This window comes from Leptinotarsa decemlineata, unplaced genomic scaffold (assembly GCF_025532065.1).
Source record: "Leptinotarsa decemlineata unplaced genomic scaffold, Ldec_3_MD MMD2_P_RNA_scaffold_12, whole genome shotgun sequence".
In the NCBI taxonomy this organism is placed as follows: Eukaryota; Metazoa; Arthropoda; class Insecta; order Coleoptera; family Chrysomelidae; genus Leptinotarsa; species Leptinotarsa decemlineata.
The window spans coordinates 10,985,399-11,002,831 of NW_027412526.1; the positions used below are offsets into that span (position 1 = coordinate 10,985,399).

Genomic DNA, 17,433 nt, shown 5'->3' on the forward strand with positions numbered 1-17,433 from the left:
CAGATGTCAATAATGTGTTAGCATGAGATTGTCCAAATGATATCATGGTTTTCATTGTAGATGTTATCCCAGGTTTTCTAACAACAGCCACTTGTTCACCACCCATTTCATAACGAATTTCGTCAAAGAGAAATGCAATTGCATTATTCGAGAGATAGCATGTTTTCGCTACATCTTTGGGGATGAATTTACCTTCTATGTAAATGAAGCTGTCGGCAATATCTAGTATAACATCTTGATTATTGATTGCAATTCTGATTTCATCCGAATTCCTGAATAGCGGTGATCCATAGGGCTTATATGTGTGCTCATGTAAACTTATGAGAGAATGATCGAGCACTGGTTCATTGAATATATTCAACTTTTCACTGTTTGTTTCGAGCACCATTGTTATTTTCTCACTTTCAATCCAATCGATTTCAAAAATTCAAGATCACTCACAGACAGAGCGTTATGTGCTAACTGTTTAGCATACACTTGTGGAATGAGCTTCTTTTTATGCACACTTTTCTTTTTATGTACACCTTTCTTTTTGATAGTACAACTCGTTTGGGATTGTTCAATGCGATTTTGTCTATTGTAAATGAAACCCATAACAACAGTTATTCGATTTTCTTCAATTCCAAAATAATGAAAATCTCTTCTTCACTTCCAAAATCGATAAGGTTATTTTTTTCATCCAAAATACGCACTGTAATGTTGTGAATCAATTGACGACCTTCTGGACTGACAGGCATATATATAATACTGTGTGGTTCTTTAGTAAGATTGTAGCCAGGTTCAACATCAATATCGAATGAGAAAAGAATGTGAGATTCTTCACCATTTATATATGAACCAGATATTATATTGCAATCTAAGCGGATAAGTCTCACAGTTGTAATGTTTATTGGTAATGATGATTCATGTATCTGATTTGGTGGAAATATTCCATGAGCGAACCCCATCATTTCTGCTATAGAATTTGGATGTGTCAGATCAATTTCATATTTGGATCGCATTTCACATTTGAATGTATTATTATTGGCGTGTAGATAGAAAATATCATCTGCAACGACATCATTTGGTTTTTTATCATGAAACAATCTGAACATGATATGTTTCTGTATGACGGCATTGATCTCTTCTATTTCGTAAGCACCACATGGAATTTCAATTGTCAACTTTTGGGATATCGATGAGTTGTCATTACTGATTCTAAAACTAACTAAGTTATTAGCTTCAGTTATATTATTGATTGTATTGCATCCATAGAATCCCAAAAGTCCTAATCCATAACGACTGTTCCTATCCAATTCAATTGGTGGAAAAAAATCCGCACTCAAGACACTTGTCCCGACAGCTTGTAGCTCGAACTTTCGTGACATGACTGATGAATATTTTGAAACACATTTCAATTTATTATTGTACACAGCAACAGCACATTTGAGACAATTTACACTTTTTGGAAGGTGTTGTATTGTAATAAGTATCATTTTTATTGATACCAATATTCACATCCTCTATATTACAAATACAACACATTGATTTTCGAGGTATAGGACCATCATTAACATCCGAATCTGAATTTTGATCGTGGTGGTGCTCATAACAATATCTATGTTTCATTATATCGATGTCATCTTGCAGATGCTTAGGCAACTTTTCCCAAACATATGCAATCTCATGTCCAACACATGCAAGTATCACTTCCTTAGGCATATTTGCAAGCATCACTTTATCCATTTTTTTCAAGGTACCATATTTTGAAAACATTCTAAGTGAAAACCCCATTCCCTTGATAGCCTCCCGATCCAGTTTTGGTGTTGAATCCATTTTTATTTGGAAAATTATTTAGAGAGAAACTGCAAGCACAAGTGACCACAGAGAACTGTATTAAATTTCTGTTGTCGATCATAGTTATATTTGATTTTTACATTCGAACATTTTCGAAAGAATCGAGTCAATTCCAATGGTGGGGGTAGATCTCCAAAACTATCGAAATATGTGACTTCTTTCCCACATTTTTTATATGCCACCCAATGTGTTCCTGGTCCACTTATTCCATCTAAATTAACAATAGCTGTCTCGTTTTGTTTTGGACCTGAAGATGGTAATCTATCACGCATAAAAACACCACGAAAATGTGGAATTTTCATTTTTTGTGCATAATAACTGAGATCGAGATCAGTAAGAGGCCTCTGAGGTAGGGGTTCAATCAGTTTTTTGTTTTGTTTGTGGCTTTGTATGGTTTTAAATATAGTCCTAAACCTTTACGGTATGGTTTGAGATATATTCCACTTCCGTGTTTGCCTAATGCTACAGCCTCCATGGTTTTATTGTGACGATTGGCTTCCATTAAAGCCGCTCTGCTGGCTTTTGCCGAATTCACGGCCTTGGTAATACCAGCAGCGGCTCCCGCCAAACTTCCTAGTGCGGATAGTCCAGCAAAAATTGGTATCAATGGTAAAAGTCCACCGATCTTGGGAACAGGAATTATGCGTGGTGTGCGGATTTTCTTCTTTCCACCGGCAGCTTTAAGGTATTTACGTGCCGCCTGCAATGCCACAGTGATAGCCTTTTTGCTATTATTCGTCACAAATTGATTCCCACCAGCTTTCTTCAATACATTTCGCACTTTATGGACTATCCCAGCACCAAATGCAACTTTTTTAATATTATTTTTCTTCGATTGTTTCCTCTTACATTTTTTCTTATTGGTACTATAACCCATGCCCATATGTCTTTTCGCTTTCATAATGTTGGTGACAAGTAATGCAGCTGCTCTTTCCCCAATACTCGCGTCCTTTGATTTAACCCTATCCCAAGCGCTGTATTCAAGTTCTTTGTCGGCTAAATGTCTTGCTGCAAGATCAGATGGATGCTTAGAATATTGAATATCGTGTTTTTTGCATTCAATATCTAATTTATTGATTCCAGGATCGTTACGAGCTAAACGTTGTTTCAATTTTGTACCCGGTCCACAGTATTGATATCCTCCAGGTAGATGTAATTCGAAAGGAAGTTTGTTTATTAAATCATTAACAAAACCACAACCTCTTTTAATTTTACGATCACTTTCAATACGTCCGTATCGTTTGATGGTACACATTGAAATGAATAAGCTAATAACATTTATATAGTCTCCAACCACGGCACGATGCGCATTGTAAAACAGAAAGAAAAGTTTGCTGTAGATAATCTAGATGAGAAATTTGGGTGTGGATTGAATGGACAAAGAGTATTCAGACATGGTCCACTACTTCCATCATCAGTTCGAGGACTCATTATAGGACCTTCAAATTGTGGAAAGACGAATGCAATGATATCACTATTAACACATCCACAAGGATTGAGATTTAGAAATGTGTATCTCTATTCGAAGTCACTCAATCAACCTAAATATCAGTACTTGCGAAGTGTTTTGGAACCTATAAAAGGATTAGGTTTTTATACATTCAGCAATAATGCAGAAATAGTGGAACCCTCCGACGCTAAGCCTAATTCTGTTTTCATTTTCGATGATGTGATATGTGAAAAGCAAGATATTATTAGATCATATTTCTGTATGGGACGTCATAAGGATGTTGATTGTTTTTATCTAGCACAGACATATTCACGGGTACCCAAACAGTTAGTGCGTGACAATACCAATTTCATTATAATGTTCAAACAAGATGAGACGAATTTACATCACATTTATTCAGATCATGTTTCACCCGATGTAACATTCAAACAATTCCAATTGATGTGTGTTAAATGCTGGGAGGATCAATATGGATTTCTAGTAATTGATAAGGATAGAAAAATAGATGAAGGTAGATATCGCAAAGGATTCGATAGTTTTATATACCCATGATCTTGTTTTTGAAACTTATTCGATCACTGAATATTGTAGAGGTCACTTCATCAACGAATTGAGCTATAATTTAAAAAGGGCATTATGAATACAAAAAACGATTCTGAACATAAAAACAATGAAATGAATTTGAAACGTCAACAAGTAGAGACAACAGAAGCTGTCAGACAGAAATTCAACTCTATCAAGAATGATAATATTGAAAATCGTTCGACACTTGAAAGATTGTATGAGCCCATAATGAAACCATTGAATGTTTTATCATCAAACGCTACTTCTAAATCAGCAGTGTTATCACCAAATCGTGGATCTGTTCAATCTACTTCAAATTATCCCATGAGTACTCCAATAGGAAGAAAACAATCTTTTGATGGTGTATCATCTGTGAATAGTGACACGAGCACACTTCAAGACGATATGAGAACAACTCTATTCGAAACACCATCATCGTCCCACATCGATTCCTCGGATCCTGACATCTCACCTGTTATGAATGAAAGTGGTGAAGATGTTTTGATGAAACATTTGAATAATGTAAAATCTAGAAATCCAGCATATGATGGAACATTTGGCGTACGTATGGATCCAATTACACAAAAGCTGAAAATGGGAAGTCTAGTGGTACATTTCAAAGATGGAAACATTTCATTTTGGGATGCTAATAAAGTGAAAAAATATGAATGCGCAGGTAGTCCAGAATTATATGATATGATCTTTTTGAAGAATCCACAAGATGTTGATAATGAAGAAACTCGTCAAGTATATTCCAAAATATTGAAAATAACGAATGCTCCATATAAACAATATCATCTGAAGAATGGTTTTAAAAATACAAATTCTAAAAAATTTCGTGAAGTCATCAAACCACTATTAGACTCACGACAATATCCAATTAGGAGTAGAAGTAAAATTGGTGGAGCACTCAAACGAGTGAAAATGGAGAAAACATATAATTCTAAACCTGCGAATTATGTGTACTGGAATTCACCGAAAGAGTTAGTTGCTCGCCTACGACTATTGGTAGCATCAAAGTCAGCTGGACATACCGGACATGATAATGAAATAATTTCAATAATTGAAGAATTACGTGAAGAAGGTATAATATATTAATATATATCCACAAGTAATGATCACTGTCACATCATCATTCAATGCAGTAACATTATCACTTTTTTTCTCTTTAATCATATTGAAATAGAATGACTAATGAAGTAAGTGATATCAAACGACAAGTTGTTAATGAATTACATAGACCTGCAAGACGTAATTTTCGTAGAAGAATAACTACCATCAAAGGTTTTGCAGATCTATGGCAAATAGATCTAGCTGAACTACAACCTTATGCAAAAAGTAATGAAGGATACCGATATATACTTGTAGTAATTGATTGTTACTCAAAATATCTATGGACTGTGCCAGTTAAAGATAAAACAGGTAGTACAATAACTAATGCAATGAAATATGTACTGAAGAAAGCCAAATTTTCCCCTAAACATATACAAAGCGATCAAGGGAAAGAATTTTTTAATAGAAGCTTCTCATCTCTCATGCGAGAATATAATATCAATCATTATTCAACATTCAGCACAAAGAAGGCAGCTATAGCAGAAAGAGTGATTCGTACAATAAAGGCATGGCTCTACAAGGAATTTTCGATGAGAGGTCACCACAAATGGCTTGATATTCTTCCAATTATAACTAGTAGATATAATAATAAAGTTCATCGTACAATAGGTATGGCACCCATCAATGTTGATTCAACAACAAAATTGAAATTCAAGGGTATCAATGGAATTGGAGGAAGACAAAGTAAACCCAAATTCCAATTGAATGATATTGTACGTATAAGTAAATACAAAAATATTTTTGAAAAGTCTTACACTGCGAATTTTACCACGGAGCTATTCAAGATTGTTAAAATTAATAAAACCATCCCAACGACTTATAATCTTGAAGATATGAATGAACAGCCGATTAGAGGATGTTTTTACGAAGAAGAGTTATTACGAACCGAGAATCCTGACGTATATCTGATTGAGAAGGTGTTGAAGAGAAGAAAAAATAAAGTATATGTAAAGTGGTTAGGTCTTCCTAGCGAACAAAATTCTTGGATTGATGAATCAAATATGGTTTAAATGTATCTAATAGTGACTTTTATGAATAAAGTAATATTGAAGTTCATTATTGTTTTCATTTCAATTATAAGTATGTGAATTGAAAAATATTGCAGCGGTAAACATTGCCCCAGCCATTCGCAATGTTCTGTGTATACCAAACCAAATTAATTGTATACTCCATTCCCGCTTATATTTTTCAACTCACGATATTGAAAACACATTATCATTCCCAAAACTAATCGCCGTCACTTTGAAATGCAGTATCCAACTCTTTTTGCCAATTATCTCTCACTGATAATGCCGTCTCATAAAGCTTAGTCGACTCCTCAAGCTCAGCCTGAGCTTGCATTCTCGAACGTTGATGGAATTGCTTATCTTTACCTATTTTTGAACGGAGTTCATCAGCATCTTTAGACATTCTAGCCAATTCAACCTTCGCTAATGCAATCTTGGCATCTAATGCTTCAAGAGTTTCATTATTAGCATTAATAGCTCGCTCACTCTTTTCAAGTTCAGCAATAGTCATCTGTGCCTTTACAAGACGGTATTTTGCTTTCCTTTTCATTTCCCCAAACCGATGGAGGGGACTGAAAGAAGATAGCGGTTCAGCTTTCAAATCACTCTTCATTTCTTTAGGAGTACCTTTTGGCTTCCTCTTCGATCTGTCACTTTTCGTTGCGGGTTTTTTCTGTCGCACAACACTTTTGGATTATTTCTTTTCTTTAAAGTCAGTGACAATCGATGAAGATGCCTTAGTAACCTTCCTCTTGATTGTTCTAGATTTCTTATCAACACCAAGAGGAAGGGTAGATGAAGAGTGTTTGAGTGATGATAATTGCGAAACGATCGGATTTTCAATAATAATTTGCTCATTTGGTTCTGGCACATCTGCAAAGTTAACGAAGTCGTTAATATCAAAGTCATTTATCGAATCTTGACTCGATAAATGTAATACTGGAATATTTTCAAAATCAGTCTGATCGATATCAACAAGTGGTGAACCATCTTCAGCAATCAATAGCGGCATAGAGCTCATGATTATTAAGGTCTGAGGAATGATATGTGATAGCAATAGAATGTGGATAGGAAAGGTGATGATGTTACTGAGACCTCACCATTTATAGAAGAAAATAAACTAGCGCATGCGCTCTTTCATCAACTGGCACATGCGCTCTCTCACTGAACTATTCACGCATGTAACAATCTTTGTCATTTAAGAGGAAAACTTTGTGTTGCATGCATGTATTTTTAAATGTTAGAAAATAATACAAATAAATTCAAAATATATATATATATATATATATATATATATATATATATATATATATATATATATATAAATATATATATATATTTATTAATAATAGAGGACAATAACGATAATAAAAAATATAAAATGAAAAATGTTAATATGTCTCTGTGGATGTGGAACGTTCTTTGACTCTATTCCTCAATAGTTGTTGCTCGTGCGTCAAACACCAACATTGAAAAAAATGGATTCTCCTATTGGGGTAGAGTTGACCAACCTTCTCACACAGATCCCAAGTACTTCTACATGCATTGCATACATGATTCCAACAATTCATGGAATATGTATCACAACGCAAACAACGTTGCAGTGGAGTTGGAACGGCAGCACAGGTACCGCAAATATTTCTACAGATACCTATATTGTTAAATATTATAGGTTCGGAACACTTCAGACACTGTAACTGTTGTTGACGATAATCCGATTTTGTTCGCTTCGGTGGATGAGAAGGAGGCGATAGTTGAATCCGCAACACGCAATCACTACACATACCAGTACATGGATTGATTGAATCCTTAGGTCTACTTATTTGACAAAAGTAGCACACAATAGCCCCTGCAATCATCATTGGGTAGACACACACTTTTGGTTTTTCATTCCACTCTTTTGGAAACGGCATTTTACTAATTCGATTAGAAATATTAAGAGATGACTTACAGAAACTCTGAATGCTCTCTCCTACACCTACGATCTCTATTTATACAAATCAACATCATGTGAAAGTATAGTGGGATAACTTCTCCTACTATTCCACTCTAAACGAGTCAAGTGGGAGTCGCATCACCTCCTATATAAGTCGACTTGCAAACCTAGAGTTCATTCATTCACTCTCTACAACTGTGAGCAAACAACAACAAGATGAATTCTGCAAAAATAAATGCTGCATTAAATAGAATATCTGCTGTTGATGAAAACAATTGGATAGACGAATCAGATGATGAGGATGTCAATGTTCCGCTAGAGGAAGTGATAGTTGAAGCAGAAGATGTTGGAGTTGATGAAGATGAGATAGACGAAGTTGAAAACGAGGCCAACCAAAGCGACGAAGATGATGACGTGATGGAGTTTGAGAGGGTCATGGATGAAGAAGGAGATGATGAAGGGATAGAAGCTGACACAACTGAAGGCGATGGTGCTTTGAGGATCGGTATGCGAACGCTCAATGTCAGTGAGACACTGGAAGATCCCTTGGATTTGTATTGTGCAATGGATGCATACGTATTGATCAGCACAATAGATGGAGAGAACAAAAAACTATGTTGGTGCTGCTTTCGGTTTTATTCGCATAGAAACAATAATGGAGGGTGGTATGCCCATGTCAACACCCACAACACTGTCTCAATTATGGAAATGGGACAGAATTGGTGTGAAGCTTGCGAGAGGCCACTAACAAACTTCACCCGAGTATCTACATGTATTATATGTAATAATGTCCAACCTGTGGCACAATAACCGTGGACCTACTGGTCAAAAAAACAACAGCCCTTTTCAGGGCTACATTATTCACACAAACAGTAGTTAGTTGTATTAGTATTCATAGATTATATGACAAATGAATACTTTGACTAATAAAAGTCTAAGTAATTTGTTAGTCTTTGAATATCTATACATTATATGACAAATAAATTACTACTTTGACTGAAAAGTCGATATTTGGAATTTGATAGTCATTGAATATCTATGCATATGATGAGTACTACTTTAAATGAAAGTTGAAGTTGGCATTTTGTCAATCATTGTATGCATATAATGATGAATACTTTTACATACATACATTTTGTTTGAGACTATAATGTTAACAATGGTATGAACCTGTTTCTGTTTGAAAGTATGATGATAGCTCTGAAAAGAGCTATTTTTTTATTGTTTCAGTCTTCAATTGTAGCCCTGAAAAGGGCTGTTTTTTTTATTAATCCATGCAATGGTATGGACTAACGCTCCTCATCATCATCAGAAACAATGATGATTGTATCATCATCTGTATCTGATGATATACTGATGATGTCATCCTCATAATCATCTGAATCAGACGATATACTAATGGCATCATCATTAGCATAATTATCTAGCTCGTTATCCTCTAGATCGTCTAACTCATTGACATCCATCTCTAACTCTGCCTCTACTTCCTCTTGCATACCTTCTTCCATACGTGCCGGGAAATCATCAGGTAGATCATAGATACGTTGCAGCATTTGTGCAAAATTTGTACTGAAATGATCGAACGTTGAATCTATTCCATGTACCTGGATGGGGCCTGTACTCGTCATAGAACACTCTGGTACACTCATCGGTTCGGTGGTGGAATCAGCACTCGACATTGTGGAAGAATGATATAGAACTGGGATTGATGCTTTATTTATATTGGAAAAAAAAGGAGGGGGTGAAGTGTAAATGTAGAACAATTCAGTGTTTGAAATTCGAAAGCAATAAGAATGACAATTCTCTTGAAATTCTAAGTGATTATTATTATGAGAAACTCTGAGTGATTATTATAAAAAAAAACTAATAAGGGAGAGGGAAAAAGACACTGCCCCAACCTCGCAGTGCCTCGTGTACACCAACCAAAAAGTGTGTACTCCGTGGAAGGAAAGGAAAGGAATAGAAAGGATGGGAGAAATGAGGAAACGATTACATATCATCGTCTGAATTCAGGACTTCATCAATCAGGATAGGGGATGGTGGAGGACTATCATCGGACTCATTGTCAGCGTCACCGTCATCATCGTCATCGCTGTCGTCGTCGTCTGTGTTTCCGGACTGTGTATCCCATTCGTAATCATTCCGCCAATCATAGGGATCTGGATAATCCCCATCAGACAGGTCCGCTTGATCGGTTCCAGTAACGTGAAGCACTTGTATCCGATCATCATAAATTATGTCATCATAATTCATCGAGTGAGGTGCAGTCGTGGAGGTAACGAAACCTTCATGGATAGAAGCCCAGTAAGGATGTTGATGCGCTGGGTCACTGTACGGCTCAGTAGTTGAATCAGGTTCCATGTTGAAGGTGGCTGATCAACTGAATATTCCAACAGATAATTCCTACTTTTATACTTTTGAAAGGGAGTGGGGGAGGAGTGGGGAGGAGAGGGGATTAAGTGGGAATGAATTTCAAAAATGACATGAGCTATATTCCATGAAAGAGAAAATTGAAAATACTATATGAATTATATGAAATATACTTATTGATTTCATTATGAAACATATTTTCTTCCCAAGAGATTATTTACAATAGATTAGAGAACACAAAAATTGATGTGAGGTATTTGCATAGAAGAACTTGTAATTGAAATAAAAAAAGGAAATAATAATGAGACGAAGTGAAGAAAAATGCTCCAACCATCGCATTGTTCAATGTGTACCAAACCAAAACAATGTACACCCTTAATTTCACTTCTTTTTTTTTATTTTATTTTTATTTCCTAAAATTACAAACATAAACTTAAAACTATCTTAATTAAATATTCCTAACTAACCTAAAACTAATCTTACTACACTTACACTTAATCTATGGGAAAGTTTTTATAAAAGTCACTAACTTTTTATAAGTCTCTATCGAAGAGGTATCTGCTTCACACTTTTTCTCCAGAGATGCATACTTCCGATCTAGTTCGGCTATTACTTTTTCTGCTTCCCTCCGTCGGTTAACAATTTCAGCCATTTCGCGCTTCCTTTTAACCAACGCGGCCTCACTAGCTCGAGAAGCATGTTCTGCTTCCTTACATCTCTGTAGAAAACTGTCCAACATTTCACTAACCTCTCCGATAGGCTGTCGCACTTGTGGCACTAACACTTCAGGATTCATCACCGGTGTTGCCAGCATCGGCGAAAGCGGCACCACCGACGGAGTGAATACGATGGGAGCCTCCTCCGATGGGGACAATACAACTGGTGGCTCCTCCGGAGAAGGCGCCCTAGGTTGTTCCACTACTGCTGCGGGTGGTGTGGAGGGCCTTAAGCTGTTTGGAGCGGTCGACCAACTACCTGCATAAGGATTAGTCCTATTGCAAGTAGCTCGGTACTTAGAAATAGGACCAACCTTCGCTGCAGGTCGTTGGCAAACTTTCTTTACAGGCCTGACTTCCTCCTCCTCCTCGAATAAGTCAGGGCTGGTGGATCTGCACCTAACTCGTGAAGTGGATGCCTTCTCCTGCTCTGTCATAGGCATGATGGATGCCACAGCGTTATTTAATTCCTGAGTGTTGGATGCCATTCTGAAAATGTAAAATAATACAAAGTTAGTAGATGTAAAAAATTAAAGTACATTGTTAACTTACTCAAACTTAGCTCCTCGTCGTATAGTACACTGCTTCTGGTTGAGTATGGCTGGACTGCTCTGGATGACTGGAGTTGTCGTACTGAATGTAGAAGAACGTGCTCCTCGGGGTATCAACATCATTGGGACTGGAGGGAATGAGGTGGGGGCGTGCATGCGCAATGGTTGGAATATGGTGGGGCGAGAAATGGTAGGAAGTGGGCGGGGTGAGCAATGGTGGGAAGAAAGCGGGCCGCGCTCCGCGCGGCTTACGCCCCAATTCGCTACGCTCGCGCCGGCGCGCTTCGCGCGCCGGCGCGAGCGTAATGGGGCCACCGCGCCGGCGCGCTTCTCGCGCCGGCGCGGTGGCCCCCCACCCACCACCCCGGGGGGAGGAGGGGGGGTGGGGGGCGGGGGGCGGCGGGGCCGCGCTACGCGCGGCCCCGCCGCCCCCCACCCCCACCCGCGCGCTTCGCGCGCTGTGAAACCTAACCTAACCTAACACCTATGACCCTAACCTACAGTATGTATTAATCTAATCTAACCTAACGCGGGAGTAAATTCACCATGTTGGTTCAATTAATACGTCATCTGTTGGTTTTGGTTTTGGTTCTATTATTCTAACATTTGGATCAATGTCCAGTCCTGGATATCCCAGTCCACCTGATGGCCTGACTTTATGGCTTTTCTCCAAAACTTCAACTCTCTCTTCTAGTACATCATACTTTTTCATTGTAGTCCCTGTTATGTTTGACATATCATGCAATACGCTTCTGAACGAGTTCATCTTCCTGAATATCATACCTCCCTCTTCAATGATTTTTTCATAGTCTTCACATGTCAATTCATTCTTTATAACAGATCGTTTCACACCTTTGGCCTTCTTCAGTTCACCATCAACAGATTTCACGTAATACGCTTTAGCACCTGTACCGTAAAAGCTGATTATTGGATCATTTGGGAATTCATCTTTGAAATTACCCAGAACTGACTTTGTCACTGGAATATTGAATTGGTTTCCTATTTTATAATTAGATGTATCGAACTTATTTATATTATTTTTGATAAATTCATAGAAATTGTCTGTATTTACTTTGAGAATAAGGGAGTCGGTATCAGTGTAGAGTAAGGACGCATCTTCTCCAAACTGTTGTTTGATACATCCATAGAAAAAATCATACATAACTGTTTTAGATAATTCTAGAATGGAAAATCCTAAATATAGTGGTTTATCATAATGAACTTTTACTCTAGCCAATTGAATGGCAACAAAATTTTCTGTAAAAATAGAGCATTTTTTAAAATTTGGTCGAGATATGAGACAACTAGCACCTATAGTTCTTTTTATATTTTCCCAATGTGTAATGAGTCTAACATCAATTCTATTGTCTACGTTTTCCATTGTTTTTCCATAGACTGCATTATTCATTAGTTTGTAGAAATCTTTTTCAGATTTGTTATTAGACCTATTACGCATTTCAGTATTCAAATCTATATAAGGCTTCATCCAACATGATTGCTTAAACCTCAATACTCTATGTGTGTTCATCACTATCAAACCATGATTGACAGCTTGCTGTAAGTTTCTATAGTGAACAATATATTTTCTTTTGTCGTTTAAATTTGGAATTAATTTGGGAACTTTCGATTTTGCATATGGAGGTATCAAACGTTCAACTAAGAATGGTAAATCGGAATGTTTATCATGAAGTTCTTGGGGATAATGTATATCCACTTCCAATACATATCCATAAGGACTATCAATATCCACATTCATTATATCAAGATTGAGAATTTCATGAGGTGCTAACCATGAAAATTCACCTGTTGGTAATGGTTGCGACATGCTGTGACCATAAAGATTTGTTGCATCCAAATATGAAATGAATGAAGATGGTTCATTTGGATTATAATCCGGTAAAAATTTATTGTTTGCTATATGTTTCCTTTCACTACATTGACTTATTCCACCACGAATACCTTTTTGAAAGAAGTGAACCATATCAATATCAGTTAGTAATTCCAATTCAATATTAGTATATTTCAACATGGCATCCCACGATAATCCGGGTGCAGTGAAGTATTGTGCCGGATCCAATTTATATTTATCAACAGATATATTTCTAAAGTTTTCAAAAATGTCACATAATAGTAACACATCTGACTTTAAATATAAATCAGAGTATTCACCCAAATCCTGACATTCGAATAAATTCCAAACAAGTTGAGCTCTCCCATAATCATTATCTGATACATGTTCACAATTGAGTTTATCATAAAATTGATTTTTGGTTGGAAGTCTTGGATGATTCAGTTTTTCGATGTCATCAACAAAACTATAGGGAAATACACCTTTCTTTCTCATCAAATTGAAATTTTCAATTTGTGGGAAATGTTTGCGCATCTCGATACACTGATCAGATGTTAAATTTGCACCTAAATTCTCCAAAGAACTAGGCATGAATCTGAAACTATCAATGAATCTCATTTTCAAATAATTCTTCTTCACCCTACCATCTTTATCCGTATAGGAGTGTGTAAAGAGATGTTTTGTGAAAGATATATATTTCTCATTAGTTTGTGGGATGACATCCACTTTATCTTTGTTTTTATACAATTCCTTTATGAATAAATGACAATCATATCCACTGAGATTGTGAAAAATTATAGGAATGAAATTTGGCAATTTAAAATTCAAATTACAAGATGAATGAGCAGCAGGGGACCTTTTTTTTCCTGTGAGGTGACAATGATCCCTCACTTTGACTTCGCCATCATTAAATTGTTTGGAACAAATGCCACAATTTGTGGCAGAAGCAAACTGTTCCTCTTCCTCAGGAGTTTGTACATCCATAGGAATAGGAAACCTGAGATGATTTTCATAAATATTTTTCAAATCATCTTCGATTTTGCTAACGAATTTCTGGGCTGCATCCACACCCCTATACGAAACAAATTTTGATAAATCATCATTGTATGAACATTTAATCAAATAAGCAAATGAATAAGGCTCATGTTTGAATGTCTTGATCGAATACGAGTATTCAGGATTTGGTTTAGTGGTTTGAATCGGCTTCAGTACTGATTCAAAATCTGCATACACTACAAATGGTACCTTCATTTGTTTCTCAAAGTTGTCAAAAGTTAGTATATTTTCAGGTACCGTTTTCCCATATTTATTGACTTTGAAATTGGTTGATGGTGTTGTAGTACTCAAGTGATTACAATCATTTATCTTATGACGTAATAGTAATTGTTCATTAGAAAAATATAATAAACAGCCATCACAAAAATATTTCTTATGTTCATGAGCCGATAATTGGCTTGAAACTAATCTTGAAAGATCTTTGATCCAACAATAATGATTATTACCGAAATCATCTGTGATAAGTAACAAATTGACATGTCTTCTAAGTCTTCTCTGAGAGTAACGTAATGGTCCAATTATTTCATACATTATTTTACCCTTCTCGAATTTACTTTCTAAACCGTACACATTAACTGAAATATCATTCTTGTCTTCAAATTTCACAATATCTTTCAACTTTACCGGAAAATTCATACCTGTTACATCTATGACTGTACTGAAATGTGGATACGATGAAACTTCTGATGTTCTATCGATTGCAGGATGTAGTGCTGAAGTGATAGCCCATGCAAAACAATGCTGATCTTCATTACGGACATTAACCACGGCCTTCCTACGCTCGATACATTCAGGCAGCTTCACATATGAACATCCACTGAGCGGGCTGTATTTATTAATGTTCAACTCCAGAAACATGATTTTTTCACAAGTCCAACCTTAAAAACAAAACAATATTACTAATCCATCCAATTAAAACTTGGTAGAAATGTTTACCTGAATCGCGTTCCTGGAATTCTGTAGTTTGAGCGATAATCCCATTTCGAAATCCATCAAATAAGGAATTCAAATCAGTAGATTGATCAACTGTTCTATTCTGTGAATTAAATGATTTGGTTTCCTTCAGGTCTTGTGTTTGTAGAATATAACTCCCAAATACTTCCATAATCACTTTGATGATTTTGTGAACCCTGATGGCCGATTCCAATAATTCTATAACTTTCTGCCTGATTTCATTAAAGAATAACATGTAATCGGTGGAAACAATGGAACTCTGCACCCTGTATGTCGCAATCCGACGTTTGAAGGCGCTCTTTATAATTTGAACACCATCACTGAATTGAACACATGTATTATTCTTATGTTGTAGAGTTCTATTGTGAGAATTCACTTGAGTCAATGGAATCATCACATTACAACAATTACATGTGTACATAGGTGCTGCAGCGTCATCTAATCTCACTCGTTTCACTGATGGACCTCCTTGGCAACTCTGGAGCTGATGACGACGAAGGTTGTCACTACGGGTAAAAGATTTACCACATTCACAAGAATACATTTTCTATGATATGTTCTCACTAACTCACTCGATGGAAACTGACATAACCAACACTCGCCCGCTTCTTAAATACCATAATCCACGTCGCCTGCGCATCACCGTAGAGAGTGAGGGTAGGTAAGGACACATCTATGCATCCACTAGAGATGCCTGACGTCACAGCCAAGCCCATCTCCCAATTTGATGCGATAACAGTTGCCGGCACGAGCAAGCAGTGGTCATTGCGCTCTCGGAGAGGGCAGACGTTTGCACAGTCCTCGCCCGCCTGCGTGTCACCATCAATAGCGAGGGTAGGGTGATGCGTTACGTCACATCATTCACTGCTTCGAGAGCGATACGAACAAGCAATTGTCGTTGCGCTCTCGGAGAGGACAGACGTTAGCACAGTCCTCGCCTGCCTGCGTGTCACCATTGATGGCGAGTCTGGGGCGTTACGTCACATCCTTCACTACATCGAGGGAGGTGAGAGCAGACCGATGAATACGCATTACTCTGCCACACGTCGTGAGTGAACATGTCGCTCTCTAGCCGTTGAACGGTTATTGCTGTGACGTCACTCCACTACTAACTTGGTGCCCTCACACCGATGGAGCATTCATTACTTGGACGATCTTCGAAGTATGCAGACGTATGTTTGTACATAGACAAACAAGCACATGATGAAACCCTGTACCGTGCATTCTCTTACACACACATACACACACACATACACACACAAAATCTCATATGAAAAAAAAAATCTGAACGATCCATGCACCAGACACTTCAAGGTCACAACGCCTTGACTTCACTGCACAACAAAAAAAAAAGCAAATAACACGTCATATTGGTAGGGGGAGGATTAGAACCGGGAAAAAATTTCTGAACGATCCATACACCACACCCTTCAAGGTCACATCACCTTGACTTCACCAAACAACAACCAATAAAAAAGCAATTAATACGTCATAGTGGTGGGGGGAGGCTTAGAACCGGCTCAAATCTCCTACTGCCGGACTTTTTACGTTAATTATTTTCGGACAAAAGTATGTGGAAATGTGATTTTACTCGAACTTTAAACTATTGTCATGGTATCATTTTTTTTCAATTACCTACGCGCTAAATTCAAGATCGATCTCAGACATGTTCGCTTGCGTGTTTTACGTCAAAGACTATTTGCCTTGCACTGAAAATCCACTTCCGACATTGGCATAAATTCTGCCTCGCTGTACAAATATTCACATCCCATAACGAAGATCCAATTCCAATATCTAATAAAATACTATCACGGAGGTATGATCGTATAAATCTTTCCCCGACTGGTCGTTTTTCTTGTCATTTAATACAAGCGGAATGTATCATTGCGTATGTAAAGCGAGCCCATAAAAAGCCGTGTATTACCAGTTCCATGCAAGACATACGCTTCAAACTCAAATGAAACCGTATTTCATAGCGTTCTTAACCTCGAATGCCAGCCTTATGCGATTTACGAGAATGCGGGATATTTC

General features: G+C 37.2%; 3 protein-coding genes across 5 annotated transcripts in view; all 3 read right to left on the minus strand.

Moving 5' to 3' along the window:
• Nca (neurocalcin homolog) overlaps window positions 1–17,433 on the minus strand; it is a 363,981-nt gene that overhangs the window by 255,488 nt on the left and 91,060 nt on the right. The gene's annotated exons all lie outside the window — the stretch shown is intronic.
• Window positions 1–17,433, minus strand: part of LOC111513019 (neuronal calcium sensor 2) — a 242,850-nt gene that overhangs the window by 134,521 nt on the left and 90,896 nt on the right. The window lies entirely within an intron of this gene.
• LOC141481800 (uncharacterized) lies at window positions 10,776–11,699 on the minus strand. The gene is made up of 2 exons (XM_074174014.1): window positions 11,545–11,699; window positions 10,776–11,481 (listed from the first exon to the last, which is right to left on the minus strand). Exons 1-2 carry the CDS (start codon window positions 11,697–11,699, stop codon window positions 10,776–10,778), a joined length of 861 nt encoding a protein of 286 aa, XP_074030115.1.